The sequence below is a fragment of the Xyrauchen texanus genome, chromosome 39 (genome assembly GCF_025860055.1).
Source record: "Xyrauchen texanus isolate HMW12.3.18 chromosome 39, RBS_HiC_50CHRs, whole genome shotgun sequence".
In the NCBI taxonomy this organism is placed as follows: Eukaryota; Metazoa; Chordata; class Actinopteri; order Cypriniformes; family Catostomidae; genus Xyrauchen; species Xyrauchen texanus.
In genome coordinates, this window is record NC_068314.1 from 34445466 (window position 1) to 34466303 (window position 20838).

Below are 20838 nucleotides of genomic sequence, written 5' to 3' on the forward strand. Positions count from 1 at the left end.
TGGAAAGGAGGATTCGAGACCGCTGCGATATAAATAATAGTTTAATGATAAACTTAAAAGACAACATAAACACACACAATGGACATGTCCGTAAACAATCTCTCTCTCCCGCACGATCCTCTGCAGTCGACCTTTGTCCCTCACAGAGGCTTAATTAGCCTAATACGGGACTGGGTGTGTAGGATCACGACCCGGCCCCGCCCTCCGCCCTGCCACAATGTTGTATTGGTTAATTTTAGTAAATGCATTAGGTATCATGAACTAACTATGAACAATATATTTTAGCATTTATTAAACTTGGATAACAAGCAAGTTCATTCATAATGAATTAACTAATGTTAATTTATACAACTTTAAATGTTAAAAAGTATTAGTATACTTAATAAGCCACTGCTGTGAAAGTATTGTTCATTGTTAGTCAAACCTATCATTGAAAAAAATATATATTTAATTATTCACAAACATAATAAATATGTCTTAATAAATATATTTTAATAATGTTAAAATAATAATAATAACATTTAATATTATTTAATAATAATTATATCAGTCTCCCCTATCCACTTAATCAAGAAAAGATCCATAATTACCGTTGAATTAATATTGATATCAGGATGGACCATAATCAAACTGAAGTGTTTGAAAGCACAGTGAAAGCATTCAAATTGGATTTGGATTTGGCAATAGTAAGTTTTATAGCAATTTGTAAGTGGACTTGGACGGCCTTGTTCTTATCCAGGAAGTGATTTCCTGTATCATTCTGTGTTAGTGTGGGTGCAAACCGAAATTATGACGAGTCCTTGAAACAATCTGTATGCCAAGGACTCTATGAAACGTTATTTTAAGTCCTCAAACCCAACACAAAGTGGTAATACGGTCCTGTTTGCATCAAATATCACAATGATAGGCCTGTTTATTAAATTAGCCATTTTTATTTGGTCAGCATTTATCTGTAATACATACTTTATTATTGTTGGCATCATGCTCAATGTTGAACTCAAAGACAATGTTGGACACATCAGTATAAAAAGAAGCTTCTGGATATTCATACCTTGGAGCATTTCACCAATCTACTGAGGCCGGGGAAAAATGCAGGCTATGACACATTTTAAATCCCTATAATTTATACTTCGATATAATTTACAATACATGTACGTGTATTTAAGAAATCCCACAGACATTCTTAAGGGTGAAACATATGTTGTGTTCAGTGCAAAGGAGGCATTTACAACACATATCATATTTACATTGTGTTCAGACTTGTAGAGCAGCGTTGTTTTTATATTTGAAAAGCTATCGCTGCTGTGTTACTGATGAGATGTGTTAATAATTGTTTTTAAATTTGATATAAATAGAGAGAAAAATAAATTAGATGGTTTTATTGCAGTCTATGCATTCAGCACTTGCAGATTGTCAGGGTGTTGACGTGTTTTCTCTCTTGCAGCTGTGAAAGAATGAGTGATAGCGGAGTGTCATTGCTGAGTAATGGCGAGAAATACCTCAGACATGCTTTAATGGTTTGATATTTGTCGTGAAGCTGAATAACAAGCCGTGCTTCACTACATTATTTTACTTCACTAAACATGGCTGGAGACGTTCAGAACCGCTGGCACACAAGCTGGAATTCAAGCACTGTGATTTTCTCTGAACATATCAGTTTTAACACATAATAGGTGAAATTTCTGGTTTATTTTGAAAAGCGTTCTACCTTGAGAAGGTTTGTTGAATTGTGTCACGTATGGTGTAATCTGTGTGTCCGTACTTTAGGAATACATTCACATCGCTCTACGTCAATCTCACAGTCTTCTGCATTGCTGGTGGACGCTGGCTCTGGTAAGAACAAATCAGGTTATTGTAGATGCAGTAAATGTGCAAATCATGAAAATAAATCATGTTGATGTGTGTTCTATGTGTGCCTTATTAGACTATTGTGGAAGAACTAGACTAGAGACCACTATTGAAAATTCTTGATTTTGTAGGCAGAACAATTTAAATGAAACCTCATGATCATTTTAACCAACATGATTTGAGACGATTCCATAGAGAAATTTGATCTTATCTAAATAACATTAAATTTGATTACATACATGTATCAGTTGAAGTCAGAAGCCAAATCCATTTAAACTCCGATTTATTTCAGCTTTTTTTTCTTTCATCACATTCCCAGTGTGTCAGAATTGTACATGCATTTGGTAGCATTGCCTTTAAATTGTTTAACTTGGGTCAAAAGTTCTGGATAGCCTTCCACAAGCTTCTCACAATAAGTTGCTGGAATTTTGGCCCATTCCTCCAGACAGAACTGGTGTAACTGAGTCAGGTCTGTTGGCCTCTTTGCTCGCACATGCTTTTTCAGTTCTGCCTACATTTTCTATCAGATTGAGGTCAGAGCTTTGTGATGCCACTCCAATACCTTAACTTTGTTGTCCTTAAGCCATTTTGCCACAACTTTGGAGGTATGCTTGGGGTCATTATCCATTTGGAAGACCCATTTGTGACCGAGCTTTAACTTCCTGGCTGATGTCTTGAGATGTTGCTTCATTATACCCACATTTTCCATCCTCATGATGCCATCTATTTTGTGAACTGTAACAAAACACAACATGATGCAGCCACCCTCATGCTTAACGGTTGGGATGGTGATCTTCAGCTTGCAAGCCTCGCCCTTTTTCCTCCAAACATACCGATGGTCATTATGGCCAAACCGTTCGATTTTTGTGTCATTAGACCAGAGGACACTTCTCAAAAAAATAAGATCTTTGTCCTCATGCGCACTTGCAAACTGTAGTCTGGCTTTTTAATGGCGGTTTTGGAGCAGTGGCTTCTTCCTTGCTGAGCAGCATTTCAGGCTATGTCGATATAGGACTTGTTTTACTGTGGATATAGATACTTGTCTACCTGTTTCCTCCAGCATCTTCAAAAGGTCTTTTGCTGTTGTTATTGGACTGATTTGCACTTTTCGTACCAAACTACGTTCATCTCTAGGAGACAGAATGCATCTCCTTCCTGAGCGGTGCGATGGCTGCATGGTCTCATGGTGTTTATACTTGTGTACTATTGTTTGTACAGATGAACATGGCACTTTCAGGCATTTCGAAATTACTCCCAAGGATGAACCAGACTTGTGGAGGTACAAATATTTTTTCGGAGGTCTTGGCTGATTTTGTTTTTATTTCCCATGATGTCAAGCAAAGAGGCACTGAGTTTAAAGGTAGGCCTTAAAATACATCCACAGGGGCACCTCCAATCAGAAGCTAATTGTCAAAAGGCTGGACATAATTTTCTGGAATTTTCCATGATGCTTAAAGGCACAGTTAACTTAGTGTATGTAAATTCTGACCCACTGGAATTGTGATATAGTCAATTAAAAGTGAAACAATCGGTCTGTAAACAATTGTTGGAAAAATTACTTGTGTCATGCACAAAGTAGATGTCCTAAACGACTTGACAAAACTATAATTAGCTAATATTAAATCTGTGGAGTGGTTAAATTAGTTTTGTGTGTGTGTGTGTGTGTGTGTGTGTGTGTGTGTGTGTGTGTGCATACAGTATATAGTGTCCATTGTTTGTTTATGATACCTAATGCATTAACTAATATTATTGAATATTAATATATTTATTTTTCATTTTGCATTGTTTCTTTGTTTTACAAAGAAGTTTCTTTTGTAGTTTCTGTTTATTTCCAGGTTTAATTTAGGTTTTAAATCCCAGATGAGATTTTCAATGTGTTCTCAGACTTTTGTAGATAAAAAGTGATGTAAACACTTTATATTAACTTTCTTTAATAAGTCATCAGCAAACACAATATAATACTTAACAGATCATTAGTTAATGTAAATTCATGTATGAGGTTATGCACTTGTTAATGTTAACTAATTAATTTAAACAACATTACATAATGCTTAAAAGATCATTAATGTAAATTAAAATACTTACAAATGTTACAGTAGATCAAAGTCAAATTTCCATAAAGGTACCACATAATTATGTACAATATAATGCTTAACAGATTATAATTTTATTGAAATGTATTAGTAAACATTAACAAGCACATTATATCATATTTCTAACTATTTTAATATATTTGTACAATAACTATTAATCTGAGAATTCTCTCATCATTTACTCGCCCTCATGCCATTCCAGATGTGCATGACTTTATTTCTTCTGCAGAACACAAATTAAGATTTTTAGAAGAATATATCAGCTCTGTTGGTCCTTACAGTGCAAGTGAATGGTGGCCAGAACTCTGAAGCTCCAAAAAGCACATAAAGGCAGCATAAAAGTAATCCAGTGGTTACATCCACGTCTTCAGAAGCAATTTGATATGTGAGGGTGAGAAATAGATCAATATTTTAAAGTCATTTTTTACTATAAATCTCCATGTTCACCAGCCCTCCTAAGCTCTCTTCTCTCCTAAGCATTCTTCTTTTGTTTTTGGTGATTCACATTCTTCGTGCATATCTCCAACTACTGGGCATTCATAGTAACAATAGACTTGAATATTGATCTGTTTCTCACCCACACCTATCATATCACTTCTGAAGACATGGATTTAACTACTGGAGTCATATGGATTACTTTTATGCTGCCTTTATATGCTTTTTCCCGATTCAAAATTTTGGACCCTGTTACCTTGCATTGTATGGACCAACAGAGCTGAGATGTTATCCTGAATACCTTCATTTGTGTTCAGCAGAAGAAAGAAAGTCATACGCATCTGGAATGGCACGAGGGTAAGTCAAAGATAAGGATTTTCATTTTTGGGTTAACAATTCCTAAAGCATTATATAATGTCTGTGAATGATTTCTTAATGAAAGTTATTTAAACATTTGTGCATGAGGTCAGAACACGAAGAGCTGGAGCCAAAGTTGTCACTGACCTTGTTTACTGGAGGGGTACGCCACGCATTGTCCCGCCATCCAGTCCCATATTAAACCTCTGTTACACAGCCTCCTGATATCTTCTGCCTTACGTGTAGGAGAGCAACTGCATACACAAATACACGTACAAACAGATATATTATTTGTGCCAAATAGACACACACGCACACTCCTACATATGGCTGCCGCTCAGCAAAGCACAATCTGTAATTTCTCAAAGAGCAACACACTCCCATCAACAAAGAATAACACAGCGTGGCACTGGAATAACAAGTGTTGGGCTGAACATTTCAAAGGGGTTTGATGTTTCAGTATTGCATAGCACTCGATGTAAGTGCATGCAGGGATGGCGGATTGCCTCATTTGTCACTTTATTCAACTATTTATTTGACAACTGGTATTTTCTCAAATTAATAACTGGAGAAACATTAGGCATTAAAGAAATAGACACTCAAAAATGGAAATGATGTCATTATTTACTCTCATGTTGTGCTAAATCTGTATGTCTTTCTTCCGTGGAACACAAAAGGAGAAATTTTGCATTTACAATAAATAAGGACCGAAGCTTTCAAGCTTCAAAAATTATGCGCTAGAAGTATCATAAATGATGATTAACGTATCATAAAAGTGGTCCATGCAACTCATCTGCTATATTTCAAGTCTTCAGAAGCCATAAGATAGCTTAGTGTGAGGAACAGACCGATATTTCATGTTTTATTCAATGATTTTAACTCAAACACCTGAACAGTCCGATTTGTTGACAAATTATTGTGAACTGGATCAACTGATTCATTGAAAACATCTAATTGAAATGACTCAAAAAATGTTACCTCTTACCTCTATCTTGTGGTGGCTCAGTGGTTGAGGCTCTGGGTTACTGACCAGAAGGTCGGAGGTTTAAGCCCCAGCACCACCAAGATGCCACTGTTGGGCCCTTGAGCAAGGCCCTCAACCCTATCTGCCCCAGGTGCACTGTATCATGGCTGACCCTGCACTCTGACCCCAGCTAAGCTGGGATATGTGAAAAATGAATGTATCAAACTGTATATATGCAAAAAACTGTGTGTATAATGTGTGACCAAAATAAAGGATTCTACTCCATTTATGGTGATTTTACATCCTATCTGCTTGAAAGTCTGTTCATTGTAATTGCATGGAACAAAGCGACCAGTGCTGATCCAATTCTTTTGAATTTCTTTATTTGTGTTGCATTGAAGAAAGAACGAAAACACGAGGGTGAGTAAATGATGACAGAGTTTTCATTTTGGGGTGAACTACCCCTTTAAATTGAATGTTACGCTCTTTGGTTTGATTGTGAACTAATATTTCTTATCAAGGCTGCACCCCATTTTCACATGAGTCTGAAACTGACCCGTTCTTCTTGTGCCTCTCACGAGCATGTCTGCGGATCATCGCGTGTTCCTGGCACACACACTCCGTGTGATTGGCTACTTTCACCAGCACTGGCTCTGGTCCAGATTTATAAGTGGTAACACTCAAAATCTGTAGGGAAAAAGTCAAATGGAACAGTATGTACACAGAAACATGTTAAAATACGATTCTGTCCTAGATTGTATATTGGGTAAGCTTAAAATCAAATTGTCAATATATTGAATTATCTGCATATCATTTCTATTTAAAGGTAAAGTGTGTTGGGTTTTTTATTTAAAAAATACACATGGGTTGATTTCCCTGATAAGTGTAAAATTTTAAATATCGACCAGCCTGACACAGCAACATTGGCTCAACCAATGGGGGTGAGTTTAGGGTGGGACTATCTGTTTGTTTGACCAATATCAGATGAGGGGAGTGTTTGGGAAACCTGTTTGAAAAGAATAATAACTTTTGCAGTTCCGTTTGGTGCCACTAGAGGCAGTGAAATCGCACACTTCAGCTTTAAATGAGCAAGTAATTACAAGTACAAACTGCATTGGATATTTGTTTTATCCAGTTTTGCCAAAACAATGATTTGTTTACATAATACCCACACAATGCAATGAGTAGTGCTCACAGTTTTATTGACATAAGCCATACTCGTGTTACGGCAGGTAACACCCTCTTTGTTGCAGCAGCCGCCACACCTGAACACAGAGACGCACGGCGGCTTGAAGAACACGGCTGTATTTGTGCCCAGCTCTTTGGCCACATCTACACACGTCTCTCTGGGCATACACTGTGTCTTCTGCCATTCCTCATCAATGTCTGGGGGAGAAAACACACACACACACACACACACACACACACACACACACACACACAAAATGGCATTAGATATGATTAGGTGTGGCCTAGAGGCTAAAAATTAATATTTCAACCAAAAATGAAAATTCTCTACCAGATGTGTATGACTTTTTTTTTTCTTCTGCAGAACACAAATGAAGATTTTTATAAGATACATTTTAAGCTCCAAAAAAGCACATAAAGGTAGCATAAAAGTAATAAATACAACTCCAGTGGTTTAATCCATGTCTTCTGAAGCGATCCAAACAGTTTTAGGTGAGAACAGCCCAAAATATAACTTATTTTTCACTTCAGTCTCCTTGGTGACCCTAATTTCAATCTCAATTATACTTCCTAGTGCCATCTAGCACTCTGCACATGAGTTAAGTACTAGGAAGTGTAATCAAGCTTGAAATCATGATCGTGCCTACATACTGCAATGGCATGATGTACATTGAGGGAGATGATTAGATAACTTCCGAAGACAAGGATTAAATGTGATTGTATGTGATCCTTGTGAGATTAAAAATTCTGGTCAACATTTTATTGCATTTTATGGACCTACAGAGCTGAGATATTCTTCTACAAATCTTAATTTGTGTTCTGCAGAAGAAAGTCATACACATCTGGGATGCATGAGTAAATGATGAGAGAATTTACATTTTTGGGAGAACTATCCCTTTAAAGATTTGTGTTGATAATTGAGATGTTGTTGATTCTAATAACCATATGGAAATACTCAAGTATTAAAAACACATTAAAATGTCTAAAAGGATGTTAATATCAAGAAATGTAACCCTTAAATCTGATGAAAATAATGTGGTACTGTGATATACAGTATGCTACTGAATGATTACTGTTTATTTTATTTGAACTTGATTCTCCAAGGTTCAAAGAATACCATGCCATGGTATTTTGTTTTTAGTGAATGCTTACTTGTATAATATAGAAATAAGTATGGCTTCTCATTGAGGTTCAAATCAGACCTGAAGGCATGCTATTGAAATTAACTAAATTATGGCTCTTTTCCACTGCACGTTACGGTTTGACTCGCCTCAACTCGACTCGCTTTACTTTTCTAAGCTTGCATTTCCACTGCAGTTTAGTGACATCGCAACGTGGGTGGGATTATAGTCTCATCGTCATAGATGCGGCGCCTCTACTACCGTGACATCATCTTAAATGCAACATAAAACAATAAACAATAACACGACTGCTAGCTGTTAGCTACTAGCTCATTGTGCAGCATAAAGCAGTTGTTGCATGGTGATTTGTTGTTTTAGAAGCTTCCAGTAGCTGGTCAACTAAATAAAGTGAAGCTTTCAAGCAGATTATCGAGTTAACGTAACAAAACGTATCATCCTCCATCGTGGATCAACGCCAGTCCAGGGCTCTCTCCCTCCCATTGCTCGCCGGTTTAGAGAGCGTCCATTTGGTCGAACCACTTCCACTTCCTTGATAGTTCTGTAGCAACTTAAGTTTGTTAACTTTTCCCTACACTGTTGGTAGGTCCGGTGGTAGCTGTGTGCGGCCAACAGCTGAGACACTCTCATCGTTCGCTCATCGCTAACGAGTGGACCATCTGCACCTTGTTTATTGACCACGGCGTGGTTTTGCGCACAGCCATTTCTTTTTTCACAATTCTAAATTTGCGTGAACAAATTATACTTTTATTGCTGTTGCTAACTTTAAAACTAGCGGGTTGATGTCACGTGTCGGAAATCCAGTGACACTGGTAGTGACGATTCTCCCTGACCAATCAGTGATCTGCAGGATTTTGACGTCACATTTAGTATCGGCTCTGCTTGCTTAGAACCTTGACCGATGTGGTACTAAAAAAAGTATCAGGTACCAGGTACCATCCATAGTGGAAAACAACAAAAAAGCGAGCAGAGTCGAGTTGAGTCAAGCAGTACTGTGCAGTGGAAAAGACCCATGAATTAGCAACACTACAAACTTACCGGTGTTGTGCCGAAATCTGACTCCCCACTAGTTTCTTACACCCCACTACCTGATTGGTCTCTATCCCAAAAGGCCACACCTACATTCACCCTTAAATATAACCATACTAGGAAGTCAGAAATTGTCACAACACTGGTCGCTACATTTTTCGGTATCTCTTTCAATAAAAAGCCACATTTTTAAACAATTAGCGCTGTAGCTTCACAAAATGCCATCCTTATCACATTGTACACCTAAAACCATTCTCTATCTCTCTCTTATATGTAGCGCTGGGAAGTTGAAATTTAAGCGAACTGGTTCTTTCAGATAGTTCATGTACAAAATGAACCAGTTAAAATATACGATTTACTTCTATTTAGCATTGAGAACTCCAATTCGAGTCAATCCATTCGGAAGGGTTCATGTAAATTAACTTGTTGACATAAATGATTCACTTGAGCCCCTCCGCAGCCTTAAAGGGACTTTGCATTCTTTTTTGAGGCTAAATATTTAGTTACAGTAATTGCTGCTGTTTATTACTATATTTCGACTCAGTTATATAAAATAGTGTTTTTTCAAAAATTTTCCAGATTGTGGACAGGGAAAGGGACAGAGACAGACAATGTAAATTCATCTGCGTGTGTCTCAACCTTTCAGCATCTCCAGGCTGAATGAGGTTGCTGCGTAGCGAGTCAACCGGCGGTTCTCAGGCTGAGTGGCATAATTAAAGTGCTTCAGCTTCAGTCTGCATCGCCACAGCTTCCAGTCGGGGTATTCGGTCAACATAAGAAGCTCATCCAGACTCGCAGCTTCCCTCAGATCTCGCTCCCACTTCTCCTGATTTATCTCCTGTGGAGAAATACAATGATAAATGTGAAATGTATTAAGCGATTGTGACATTGGAGATGATGTTTTAGTAAAAAGTTAGATACGAAAGTCTGAGGCCTGTAAAGCCCCTAGAGGGCAGTGAGGGAATTTATTATGTGAAATATTTTTGTGTAACAGTTTTACATTACCTTGCAATCGTTTTGGGTTCCCTTGAAATAGTTTTATCCTTCACTTACGTAAAATTAGCCATGGTTTTACAAACCCAATTACGAAAAAGTTGGGACAGTGTGAAAAATGCTAATAAAAAAAAAAGGAGTGATTTGTATATTATATTTACCCTTTTCTATACTGAAAGCACTACAACTAAACATTATATGAAGTTTTACCTTGTGAATTTCATTGTTTTTGAAAATGTGCAGTACTTTCAGTTCAGATGATTGCAATACGCTCCAAAAAAGTTGAGACTGGCAATATAAGACTAATAACAATTTGTCGAGTTGAAATAACATGGTAATGTGAAACAGGAGATGTTGAACAGGTGAGGCAATCGTGTCATAGTATATAAGGAGTCTCCAAAAACAGCCGAGTCCCTCAAGAGCAAGGAACATTCGAGACTTATCAATTTGCCAACAGATGCTTCAGCAATTAATCCAGCACTTTGAGAACGATGTTCCCCAAAGACAAATTGGAAGGATTTTGGGTATTTCACCATCTACAGTGCACAATATAGTTAAAAGATTCAAGGAATCTGGTCAAAACTCTGTGCATGATCTTGAAAAACATCATTTATCTGTGATGGATATCATGAACATGGGTTTGGGATTACTTTAGTAAACCTTTGTTACTCAACACCACTCACCGCTGCATCCACAGATGCAAGTTAAAACTTTACTATGCAAAGGAGGGATGGGAGACCTCCTGGGGAAAACCAAGGTTGCTGCTGGAAGTGGTATTAGGGAGGCCAGCAGGTGGTGCTCACCCTATGGTTTGTGTGGGTCCTAATGCCCCAGTGTAGTGATGGGACACTATACTGTAAAAAAACAAAACAAAAGCACCGTCTTTCGGATGGGACGTTAAACTGAGGTCCTGACTCTCTGTAGTCATTAAAAATCCCAGGGCACTTCTTGTAAAGAGTAGGGGTGTAACCCTGGTGTCCTAGCCAAATTCCCCCATTGGCCACTATCTATCATGGCCTCCTAATAATCTCCATCCCTGAATTGGCTACATCACTCTACCATCTCCTTTCCGCCAATAGCTAGTGTGTGGTGGGTGTTCTGGTGCACTATGGCTGCCGTCGCATCATCCAGGTGGTTGCTGCACACTGATGGTGGTTGATGAGATTCACACTATACTATGTAAAGCACTTTGAGTGCCTAGAAAAGCACTATATAAATGTAAGGAATTATTATTATTATTATTATTATTATTATTATTACAGGAAAACTAAAAGGATGGTAATAAAATATTATGAATAAAAAAAATTTTTTTTTTTAAAAAAACATGGCCACAAGTTTTATTATAGTAACCCTATGGTTCATATGTGCTACAAGTATAATTTAAAAAACGCATACATAAAAAAAACATGCTCTTATGAAAATTAACTATGGTTTCACTATAGTAAACCTTCAGTAACCATGTAACTTTTTTTATTTTATTTATTTATTACAGATTAACCATGGTGTTGTTACATTAAAACTAACCATGTATTTATTATTTTATATTATTGCTACGCTTTCACCACGAATATCATGGTGCAATTAAAAACATAGTAAATTCTGTGTATTATATGTATATGTGCAATTTTCTATATATATATGTATGTATGTATGTATGTATGTGTATGTTTTTTATACTTCATACCTATAACATTTGAATCTTGATTATTTTCTTTCTTTCCAGAAGAGGGCAGTATTAATCATTAATATTGGCTCTTCTTGTATCTGCGTAATGAATCAGTACTACCACCAGGGAAAACATGCAGCTGTTCCCCTAGTAGTTCCGTCATGATTTATATGCCAGAGGCAGAGCTGCATCAGGCCCTGCACAGATCCTTAGTTTAACAACCTCATTATAATCCACAGAGTGTTCCTAACAAATGCAACATACTTGACGCCATGCTGAAAAGATCTTTTGAAAATGAACATGTCTGCACAACTATACATAAAGACTGAACAAACTCTTGAATCATCTGAAGAAGTTCTAACTTTCTGCTGACTGGACAATCATACAAACATTTTTTCGACTATGAACTCTGGGCTTTGTAGAACGTGTAGAGCTTGTTAGATAATGCACTTTAGGGTTAGTGTTGTGATTTGATGTTAGACCATAAAGTTCAAGAAGTGTTCTCTTGTGCTCAAACCAGCTTGTGTAGCCAAACACACGGAACACCCTCTGGCAGAGGCCCACATTAAACAACTGGAACATACGGTCTATTAGCTCAGTATGGACCACCTGTTTAGAAGCTCAGTGAAGACACACACAGATCCCAGGGATTGGAGTTTGGGACGCCTGCCACCAATATGAACAGAAGATCATGGCTGTTTTGCAAAACATTGATTGAATAACTGCTAAGTGCCTGATGACAGCTGCAACATAACCTTTACAAAGCCATCGGTGAGCCGTTTTACCCCTTGTTAAAACAGAAGAACAAGGGGAAAGAAGTTATTGAGTAGATCAAACGCAGGTGGGGTTTGATTCCACATACACAAACAAATCTCAAAGCCTACCTCACAATCAGTACCACATGAGAATAGAACTGGAGAGCTAGATCCATTGAAATTCCCATTAGTCAACAGATTCCTAAGTTGGAGTTGTTGCATCTTGTTTTATTATGTACTGTATGCTTTATTGAATTGTTTTAGTTCAAGCCATTTTCATCCAGACGAGATGTCCACGTATATCTCAGGTACTAACAGAACAAATAGATTAAATGTTTTTTTTTTTTATTTTTTTTTTTAAGTTAAGCTCAATCGACATAAATGTGCCTATATTACAGATGTATACTGATTTAAATGATAAATAAATTACAATGCACTTGCATAAATAATGGTGCCCATTTATATAGGTGTTTACGGTAATCCTGAAAGCTCGCTCACAGCGAGAGAATAATGAAATTCAAACAACTGTGATGCATTAATCCAAAATGAGGCGATAAACTGCATGTAACAAATATTAAACAACAAACCAAACCATAATCTCTGTATACATGGTGTATTATTAGTGCCGACATAGTGCTGAACTTTGACTCCCTAGTATCCTTTTATTTAGGTTTAGGTGTAGAAATGGGCTTTAGGGGTAGTGACCAAAAATCTTAGGGTTGTGTTAGGTGTAGGAATGGGCTTTAGGGGTAGGGACCAAAACTCTTAGGGTTGTGTTAGGTGTAGGAATGGGCTTTAGGGGTAGGGACCAATAATCTTAGGGTTGTGTTAGGTGTAGGAATGGGCTTTAGGGGTAGGGACCAATAATCTTAGGGTTGTTTTAGGTGTAGGAATGGGCTTTAGGGGTAGGGACCAATAATATTAGGGTTGGGTTAGGTGTAGGAATGGGCTTTAGGGGTAGGGACCAAAAATCTTAGGGTTGGGTTAGGTGTAGGAATGGGCTTTAGGGGTAGGGACCAATAATTTTAGGGTTGTGTTAGGTGTAGGAATGGGCTTTAGGGGTAGGGACCAATAATCTTAGGGTTGGGTTAGGTGTAGGAATGGGCTTTAGGGGTAGGGACCAATAATCTTAGGGTTGGGTTAGGTGTAGGAATGGGCTTTAGGGGTAGGGACCAATAATCTTAGGGTTGGGTTAGGTGTAGGAATGGGCTTTAGGGGTAGGGACCAATAATCTTAGGGTTGTGTTAGGTGTAGGAATGGGCTTTAGGGGTAGGGACCAATAATCTTAGGGTTGTTTTAGGTGTAGGAATGGGCTTTAGGGGTAGGGACCAATAATATTAGGGTTGGGTTAGGTGTAGGAATGGGCTTTAGGGGTAGGGACCAAAAACCTTAGGGTTGGGTTAGGTGTAGGAATGGGCTTTAGGGGTAGGGACCAATAATCTTAGGGTTGGGTTAGGTGTAGGAATGGGCTTTAGGGGTAGGGACCAATAATCTTAGGGTTGGCTTAGGTGTAGGAATGGGCTTTAGGGGTAGGGACCAATAATCTTAGGGTTGGCTTAGGTGTAGGAATGGGCTTTAGGGGTAGGGACCAATAATCTTAGGGTTGGGTTAGGTGTAGGAATGGGCTTTAGGGGTAGGGACCAATAATCTTAGGGTTGGGTTAGGTGTAGGAATGGGCTTTAGGGGTAGGGACCAATAATCTTTGGGTTGTGTTAGGTGTAGGAATGGGCTTTAGGGGTAGGGACCAATAATCTTAGGGTTGTTTTAGGTGTAGGAATGGGCTTTAGGGGTAGGGACCAATAATATTAGGGTTGGGTTAGGTGTAGGAATGGGCTTTAGGGGTAGGGACCAAAAATCTTAGGGTTGGGTTAGGTGTAGGAATGGGTTTTAGGGGTAGGGACCAATAATCTTAGGGTTGGGTTAGGTGTACGAATGGGCTTTAGGGGTAGGGACCAATAATCTTAGGGTTGGCTTAGGTGTAGGAATGGGCTTTAGGGGTAGGGACCAATAATCTTAGGGTTGGCTTAGGTGTAGGAATGGGCTTTAGGGGTAGGGACCAATAATCTTAGGGTTGGGTTAGGTGTAGGAATGGGCTTTAGGGGTAGGGACCAATAATCTTAGGGTTGGGTTAGGTGTAGGAATGGGCTTTAGGGGTAGGGACCAATAATCTTTGGGTTGGGTTAGGTGTAGGAATGTGCATTAGGGGAAGGGACCAATAATCTTAGGGTTGGGTTAGGTGTAGGAATGGGCTTTAGGGGTAGGGACCAATAATCTTAGGGTTGGGTTAGGTGTAGGAATTGGGCTTTAGGGGTAGGGACCAATAATCTTAGGGTTGGGTTAGGTGTACGAATGGGCTTTACAGGTAGGGACCAATAATCTTAGGGTTGGGTTAGGTGTACGAATGGGCTTTACGGGTAGGGACCAATAATCTTAGGGTTGGGTTAGGTGTAGGAATGGGCATTAGGGGTAGGGACCAATAATCTTAGGGTTGGGTTAGGTGTAGGAATGGGCTTTAGGGGTAGGGACCAATAATCTTAGGGTTGGGTTAGGTGTAGGAATGGGCTTTAGGGGTAGGGACCAATAATCTTAGGGTTGGGTTAGGTGTAGGAATGGGCTTTAGGGGTAGGGACCAATAATCTTAGGGTTGGGTTAGATGTAGGAATGTGCTTTAGAGGTAGGGACCAATAATCTTAGGGTTTGGGTGGGTGTAGGGTTGGGATTTAGGGATAAGGGCCAATCAGATACAGGGGAGTCGGAATCTGGCAGCAGTAAGATTTCGACACATCACCAGCAGGGGTGTACATCATGGGGGCTCCTCGGCCAGAGGTAACGCCGGGAGGAGTGTAGAGCGGAGGAGGGCGGGGCCGGGCTGGAACAACACGCTCGGTCCCCAATCAGTCTAATGGGGGCACGCGAGGGATAAAGGTGGCCGGTGATGACGGTTCAAGAGAGAGAGTGAATTACAGGCAGCTGCTCTGTGTTTTTCGTTTATTTTTTATTAAACTATTATTTATATTGTCAAGCTGGTTCTCGCCTCCTCCTTTCCATTGAGCTGCTTTACACAATGTAACAAGGTGCAGAGATGAGCTTGGCTATATCACTCACTCAAGACATGCTGTGTATGCCAAGCTCACAGTCGCTTGAGACTGCCCGAGTCTCTGGTAATGGTAATTCCATTACCGGCACGATATATATGTACATGATATTTCGATTTCCCCTGTTATCAGCAAATAATATATTGCCCGCCAATATGTGGTGCATCCCTACATTTGAGCTGGTTGGTTTGGTTTCATGGTTTAGAACTCCTTTATGAATGATTTTATGAAATCCTTATGGAAAAAACGAATGGGACAAGTACTTCCTGAACCAAGATGGCTGAAAAAAGTGGCATTGTTGCGCTCTATTGGGACACCCAACATTAAAGTACTCTGAGTTCCGTTTACCACATTTTATCATGTTGATTTCCCTGACAATGCAGCGCAGAGACATTGGCACATGCGATTATCGAGAAATCACACTATTTCAGGGACAACACTGGCTTGGTTTTGAATGTTTACTACACACCGAATGTGTCCCACAAAGAGGGCAAAAGAAAACGAAAAATAGGTCTCCCACTCATGCTTTTATAAGCAGAAAAGCCACAATGCGGACGGAAAGTAGAACAGCCAAGGCTGGGATGGAGAGTAATGGCACACGATATGGAAGTCATCACCAGTGAAAGCTCACATCCTGCTTTTGAGTACTGACATGATCTCCTCTGATCCCTTCAGTATGTTAGGGTGGAGCAGTCTGCTTCCACTTATCCACATAGACAATGCAACAACAAACAGAAATGGCGAGAGAAGGAGGGGTTAAGTGGTTCAAAAGAAAGAAAGAAAGAAAGACATGAGTGCAAACTGTGAATTTTCTTTCTACAAAGTTAATGAGGTGGAGGCCTCTAACAATGAGAGGGAGTTCCACACACAGAGAGAAAAGGAATAAATGAGACGGGGGTGTGAAAAGAGTCTTAAAAGACCTGAAAACGCCTCAGGTTGCACAGTACCACACTGCAACAAAGTAATTTTCTCAATCAGTATTTGAAATATCTAAACAGCCCTACAATTATTTACTTGATTACGATAACATAGTAAGACTTGTTTTCCAAAAAAATGCATATTACCCCGTTGTTTTAGTGAGATTTATGCTTAAAACAGGAGAAAAAAGCTATTCGCCAATGGGGTAAACATTTTTAAAAACTCTTATTTTAAGATATATTATTTAAAAACAAGTTATAATATATTATGCGTCTTGATGAAGACAAATATACCGATTATGAAAATATTCTTTTGCAGCACAGGCAATGTGCCGTAAGCAAATATGCTAACACAGCCTCTTTATGGAGCGTATCTGGCCAACATAATATATTATGCTGTTGCGCCACCACTTGGAACTCCATCACCCTTCTTATATAATCCAGAATTGAAATGCATACAAACACACACATATACAGAAAACAGATCTCAGTAATAGTCGTATAGAGTTCCCCGTTGTGTATCCAGATGCAGAGCCCCTTCTATCTACCATCAAAAATATAGTTTATTCAAATGCCACATCAGACTTGTTTGAGACAGGAATAGGAATTTGCTATTAAATGAAAAGAAAGACACAGCAGGCCCAGCTGGCTCTGTGGAGCTTGCAACCAGGGCTGGACTGGGAAGAGAAATTGGCATGGGATTTTACATGGCAACTGGCCCAAAAGTTGTTTTGGTTGGGGGGGTATGCATATCGCGGCACCGTCTTGTGGTCCGTTCTGCTTTTTTTTGCTTATCGCGGCCCATTCGGCACGTTTCGCAGAAGCACCACCTGCCCGCTCAGTTCTCCCGCTGGCCAGTCCGCCCATGATCGGCCCCAAAGTGCGTCGGCCCACCGGGAATGGTATGCCACATTGCCAGTCCAGTCCCGCTTGCAACAGGTCCCTGTTTAGTGAGTCCACGTAAAATTATGTTATAGAGCGTTCAAGTCCTCCTGGGAAGTTCGTACTTACGAGGTCGGAAATCATAAATACAATGTGATGTGCATTTAAGTGATTTTAGTCAGAAAGAACGGACTCTTTTTGCAATTTCATATTTTTTTCACGGCTTTCACTTTCTAGCGAAGGCAGGAAGCTTTTTAAGCACCAATGCAACAAAATGAAGAGCAAAGCTACACATTAGGTATATAATTAATGCTTTATCTATCTATTTTATCAAACTAGTCCAGCCATATATAATGATGGGAAATGTAGTTTTGTTGCAAATGCTTGTCACCAGATAAATTAGTCTTATTTTCATCGTTATTTTCCTTAACAGAACAAAAAATGCATACAAGCTAAACTGGACAGTCAAAATCTCCAAGTAAAACAAAATTATTACCAATAGCAACTTGATTCCACCATGATAAATCGACACACCACAACTTGGAAACTTTGGAGTTTCCCACTCATAATTACGACTTTGTGTTGGACATCATGTGTGCTTGAACTCGTAAATGCGATCATTCCGATATGACTTGAACACACTAAAATCCTCTTGAACAGCACTTTAAACTAAGGATTTTTGGTATGTATACAAATGAATATAAACACGTTATATTAATTAAAACTTAAAGCTTTAGATAAGTTAGTAAGTTGTCAGAAATGATCTACTATACAGTATCTTAAAGATGAAGTGTGTAAACTTTTCAACATTAAAATACTTTTTCCGATTCCATCTTAATCTTCACAAAGCAATGTCGTCTCAACCAATGGTGTGAGTTTGGGGCGAGATTTTCTACTTTTCGACCAATGACAGATGGAGCATGTATTTGAAATCCGTTTGAAAGATCTGTTTATTTTTGCAATTCCGTTTTGTGAAGCTAATGTCACAGAAATTACACATTTCAACTTTAAAACAAAATTTTTGGGCTAATTCGCCTTGGGTTCCCTATGGAATTTCCTATGGGTTTTTATAATGGGATTTTTACATTTATGAGTAAAATGAGGTCTGTGGTAATTACTTGAAGATACTTGGACGTTTTGTTCTACAATATAAATTACACCGTCACACCGAAAACATTAATGTTGAAGATGGCGTGTTTTTGAAAAAATGTATGTTGCTACCAAGTTGCTAAATAAGAACTAAAACCTCCACAAGAATGTCAAGTAAGTCAAGTGTGCATGCCTTATGAAGTGGAATACTGTTGTAGTCCTTATTTAGCAACATGTTAGCAATATGCTCATAACACGGTAGCTGCAAAATTCGTGTTTGGATGTTGACTATGTGCAATTTATGTTGTAGAACAAAAAGACCAAGTACCTTAAAGTAATGTTTACCACAGATCTTATTTCATCAGAACGATCCAAAACACTTTACAGTAATGGTGCATTCCCGGAACTCTGAGTTTCCCAACCTCCAACTTGATAATAATGATTGGAATGCTACTTGGAGTAGGACAAGCGAGAAGTGCTATTTGACATGATATCCAAGATGGCGGCGACAGACAAGCATAAAGCGGAGCGGGGTTTTGTGAAACTTTTAAGTATTTTCAATGCACAACATGTACGAACATGCCATATCAGGGCTGGATTGGGAAGAAAAATCGGCCTGGGATTTTACATGGCAACTGGCCCAAAATAAATGTTTTGGGGGGGGGGCACAGGCCCGATCAGTTCTCCTGATGGACAGTCCATCCCTGATCGGCCACAAAGTGCATTTGCCCACTGGGAAAATGCCCGGTTTGCCAGATTACCAGTCCAGCCCTGTGCCGTATACAAAAACGTGAGCATATTGTGTTCATGACTTTTATTGGCATAAGAACATGACATATTTTTGTTGTGTTTAGAGCCATTTTGTGACGTCTCAAAGACATCTGCTGATGGTCTCGAGGACATCTGAGAGTAAACGTCTTTATAGACGTATTGCAGATGAGCAAACAATGCAAAAATATGTCTTCCAGATGTAAAAACGCATCACATAGACGTCTGGATGATGTACCTGTGATATCAGGGAAATCTTCTAAACATCTTAAAAAGATCAGATTTACAAACATTCTAAATCATAAACTTCTCAAAGACGTCTGCTGATGGTCTCGTGGACATCCGAGAGGAAACGTCTTTTAGACGTATTGCAGATGATGAACGTGTGCTATCAGTGAGATTTAAGTGTAAACCAATGGGGTAAGAAAAGTACACTTAATATAAGGCATTTTTATTGCACAAAATGGGATTTTGGTAGCAGTATATGTCTATATTAATGTTAGCTGAGGGATTCTACTCACTTTCTGAGGTCTGTAGGAGTCCACGGCCAGCATTAGTCTGACATACAGGAGTAGCGACATGTGAAGTGCAGCACATATCTTTGTCTTCATCCTGCTTACTCTCCAGGGTACTGTCCGGCAATTGAGCAGTGAGGGAGGCCAGTCTGTACTGCGTATACACACTCTCACACACACACACACACACACTCACAAATCACTGAGTAACTCCCTCCAAAGGTTTCTCACGAGACCACACACAGATGCAGGCTGTTGGATGCCCAGCAGACTGACAAGAGACCTGTCACAGCTACCTTAAAGAGTCAAATGGGCTTTCTTCTTCAAAAACACACATCGATAAGGACAACACTTTGGTGCTGTCATCCGTATTGGACAGGGTAGATTTGGCCCAGTTTTCCACAAATCCAATTGCGTGACTGTGTGTCTGTGCTATCCACCACAAGCTCAGATACAGTCTTCTCCGGCAGCGAGTGCGTGCATGTCCGTCCCGTCCCTGTACGCTCCAGTCCCGCTCCGCTGTCACTGCGCTTTCTGCCTGCTGACTTCAAGGCTCAATGGCTCGCACACAGAAATGTGGTTTTAAATGTGATCCAGATCGCTACAGAGGGCAAGGAGTGAAGGAGGGGAGGATGAGGAGGGGTGTGGAGGGGAATAGAGGGATTAAGGGAGGAGATAATGAATCCAGCTAATATCCCTCCAAAATGCAACAAAGTTGCTGGATGAAAAGGAGGGGAGCTAAGCCGACATGCCCTTTCTCCATGTGTGTGTGTGCGTCACTATCAGGCAGACCCAACAATGCGCTTGTAATACGAGACGGTAATTAGAGGAAGCTTTAAAGCAGTGTAATGGGTTGTGAGTGCCGTTCTCTGAACCCCACGCTCTTGACAAATCTATCTGGTGATCTGAATGCTTTTACTTTAAAAGCTTCAAAGGAATCTATTGTCATTGGCATCGGATGATTCTCAACAGCATGGTCATCATATTTGCAAAATGGGCATGAATTATGTGTTGAAGTGTGGGTTGGAATTAATGGGAAAGAAAACTTGACACTGAGATATTGGACAAAGCAAGGTACAGTATACGTAAGTAAATGGCAAGAAGA

At 39.4% G+C, this 20838-nt stretch overlaps 1 protein-coding gene across 1 annotated transcript; it reads right to left on the reverse strand.

Moving 5' to 3' along the window:
* Positions 1–930: 930 nt before the first annotated feature.
* On the reverse strand, positions 931–20425 carry LOC127632943 (vascular endothelial growth factor D-like). The gene is made up of 7 exons (XM_052111787.1): positions 19740–20425; positions 9693–9891; positions 6893–7083; positions 6254–6384; positions 4881–4987; positions 1709–1830; positions 931–1444 (listed from the first exon to the last, which is right to left on the reverse strand). The coding sequence occupies exons 1-6, from the start codon at positions 19827–19829 to the stop codon at positions 1733–1735; spliced, it is 816 nt and encodes a 271-aa protein (XP_051967747.1). The 5' UTR covers positions 19830–20425; the 3' UTR covers positions 931–1444; positions 1709–1732.
* Positions 20426–20838: the final 413 nt, after the last annotated feature.

Bases quoted from the DNA above. Each gene is read 5' to 3' on its own strand.
- LOC127632943 (XM_052111787.1), bottom strand. From the start codon at position 19,829: ATGAAGACAAAGATATGTGCTGCACTTCACATGTCGCTACTCCTGTAT. The intron at 9,892-19,739 runs GTGAGTAGAATC...ATTTCTCCACAG, and splicing joins ACTCCTACAGACCTCAGAAA to GAGATAAATCAGGAGAAGTG. The intron at 6,385-6,892 runs GTGAGCACTACT...TTTTCCCTACAG, and splicing joins TGGCTTATGTCAATAAAACT to ATTTTGAGTGTTACCACTTA.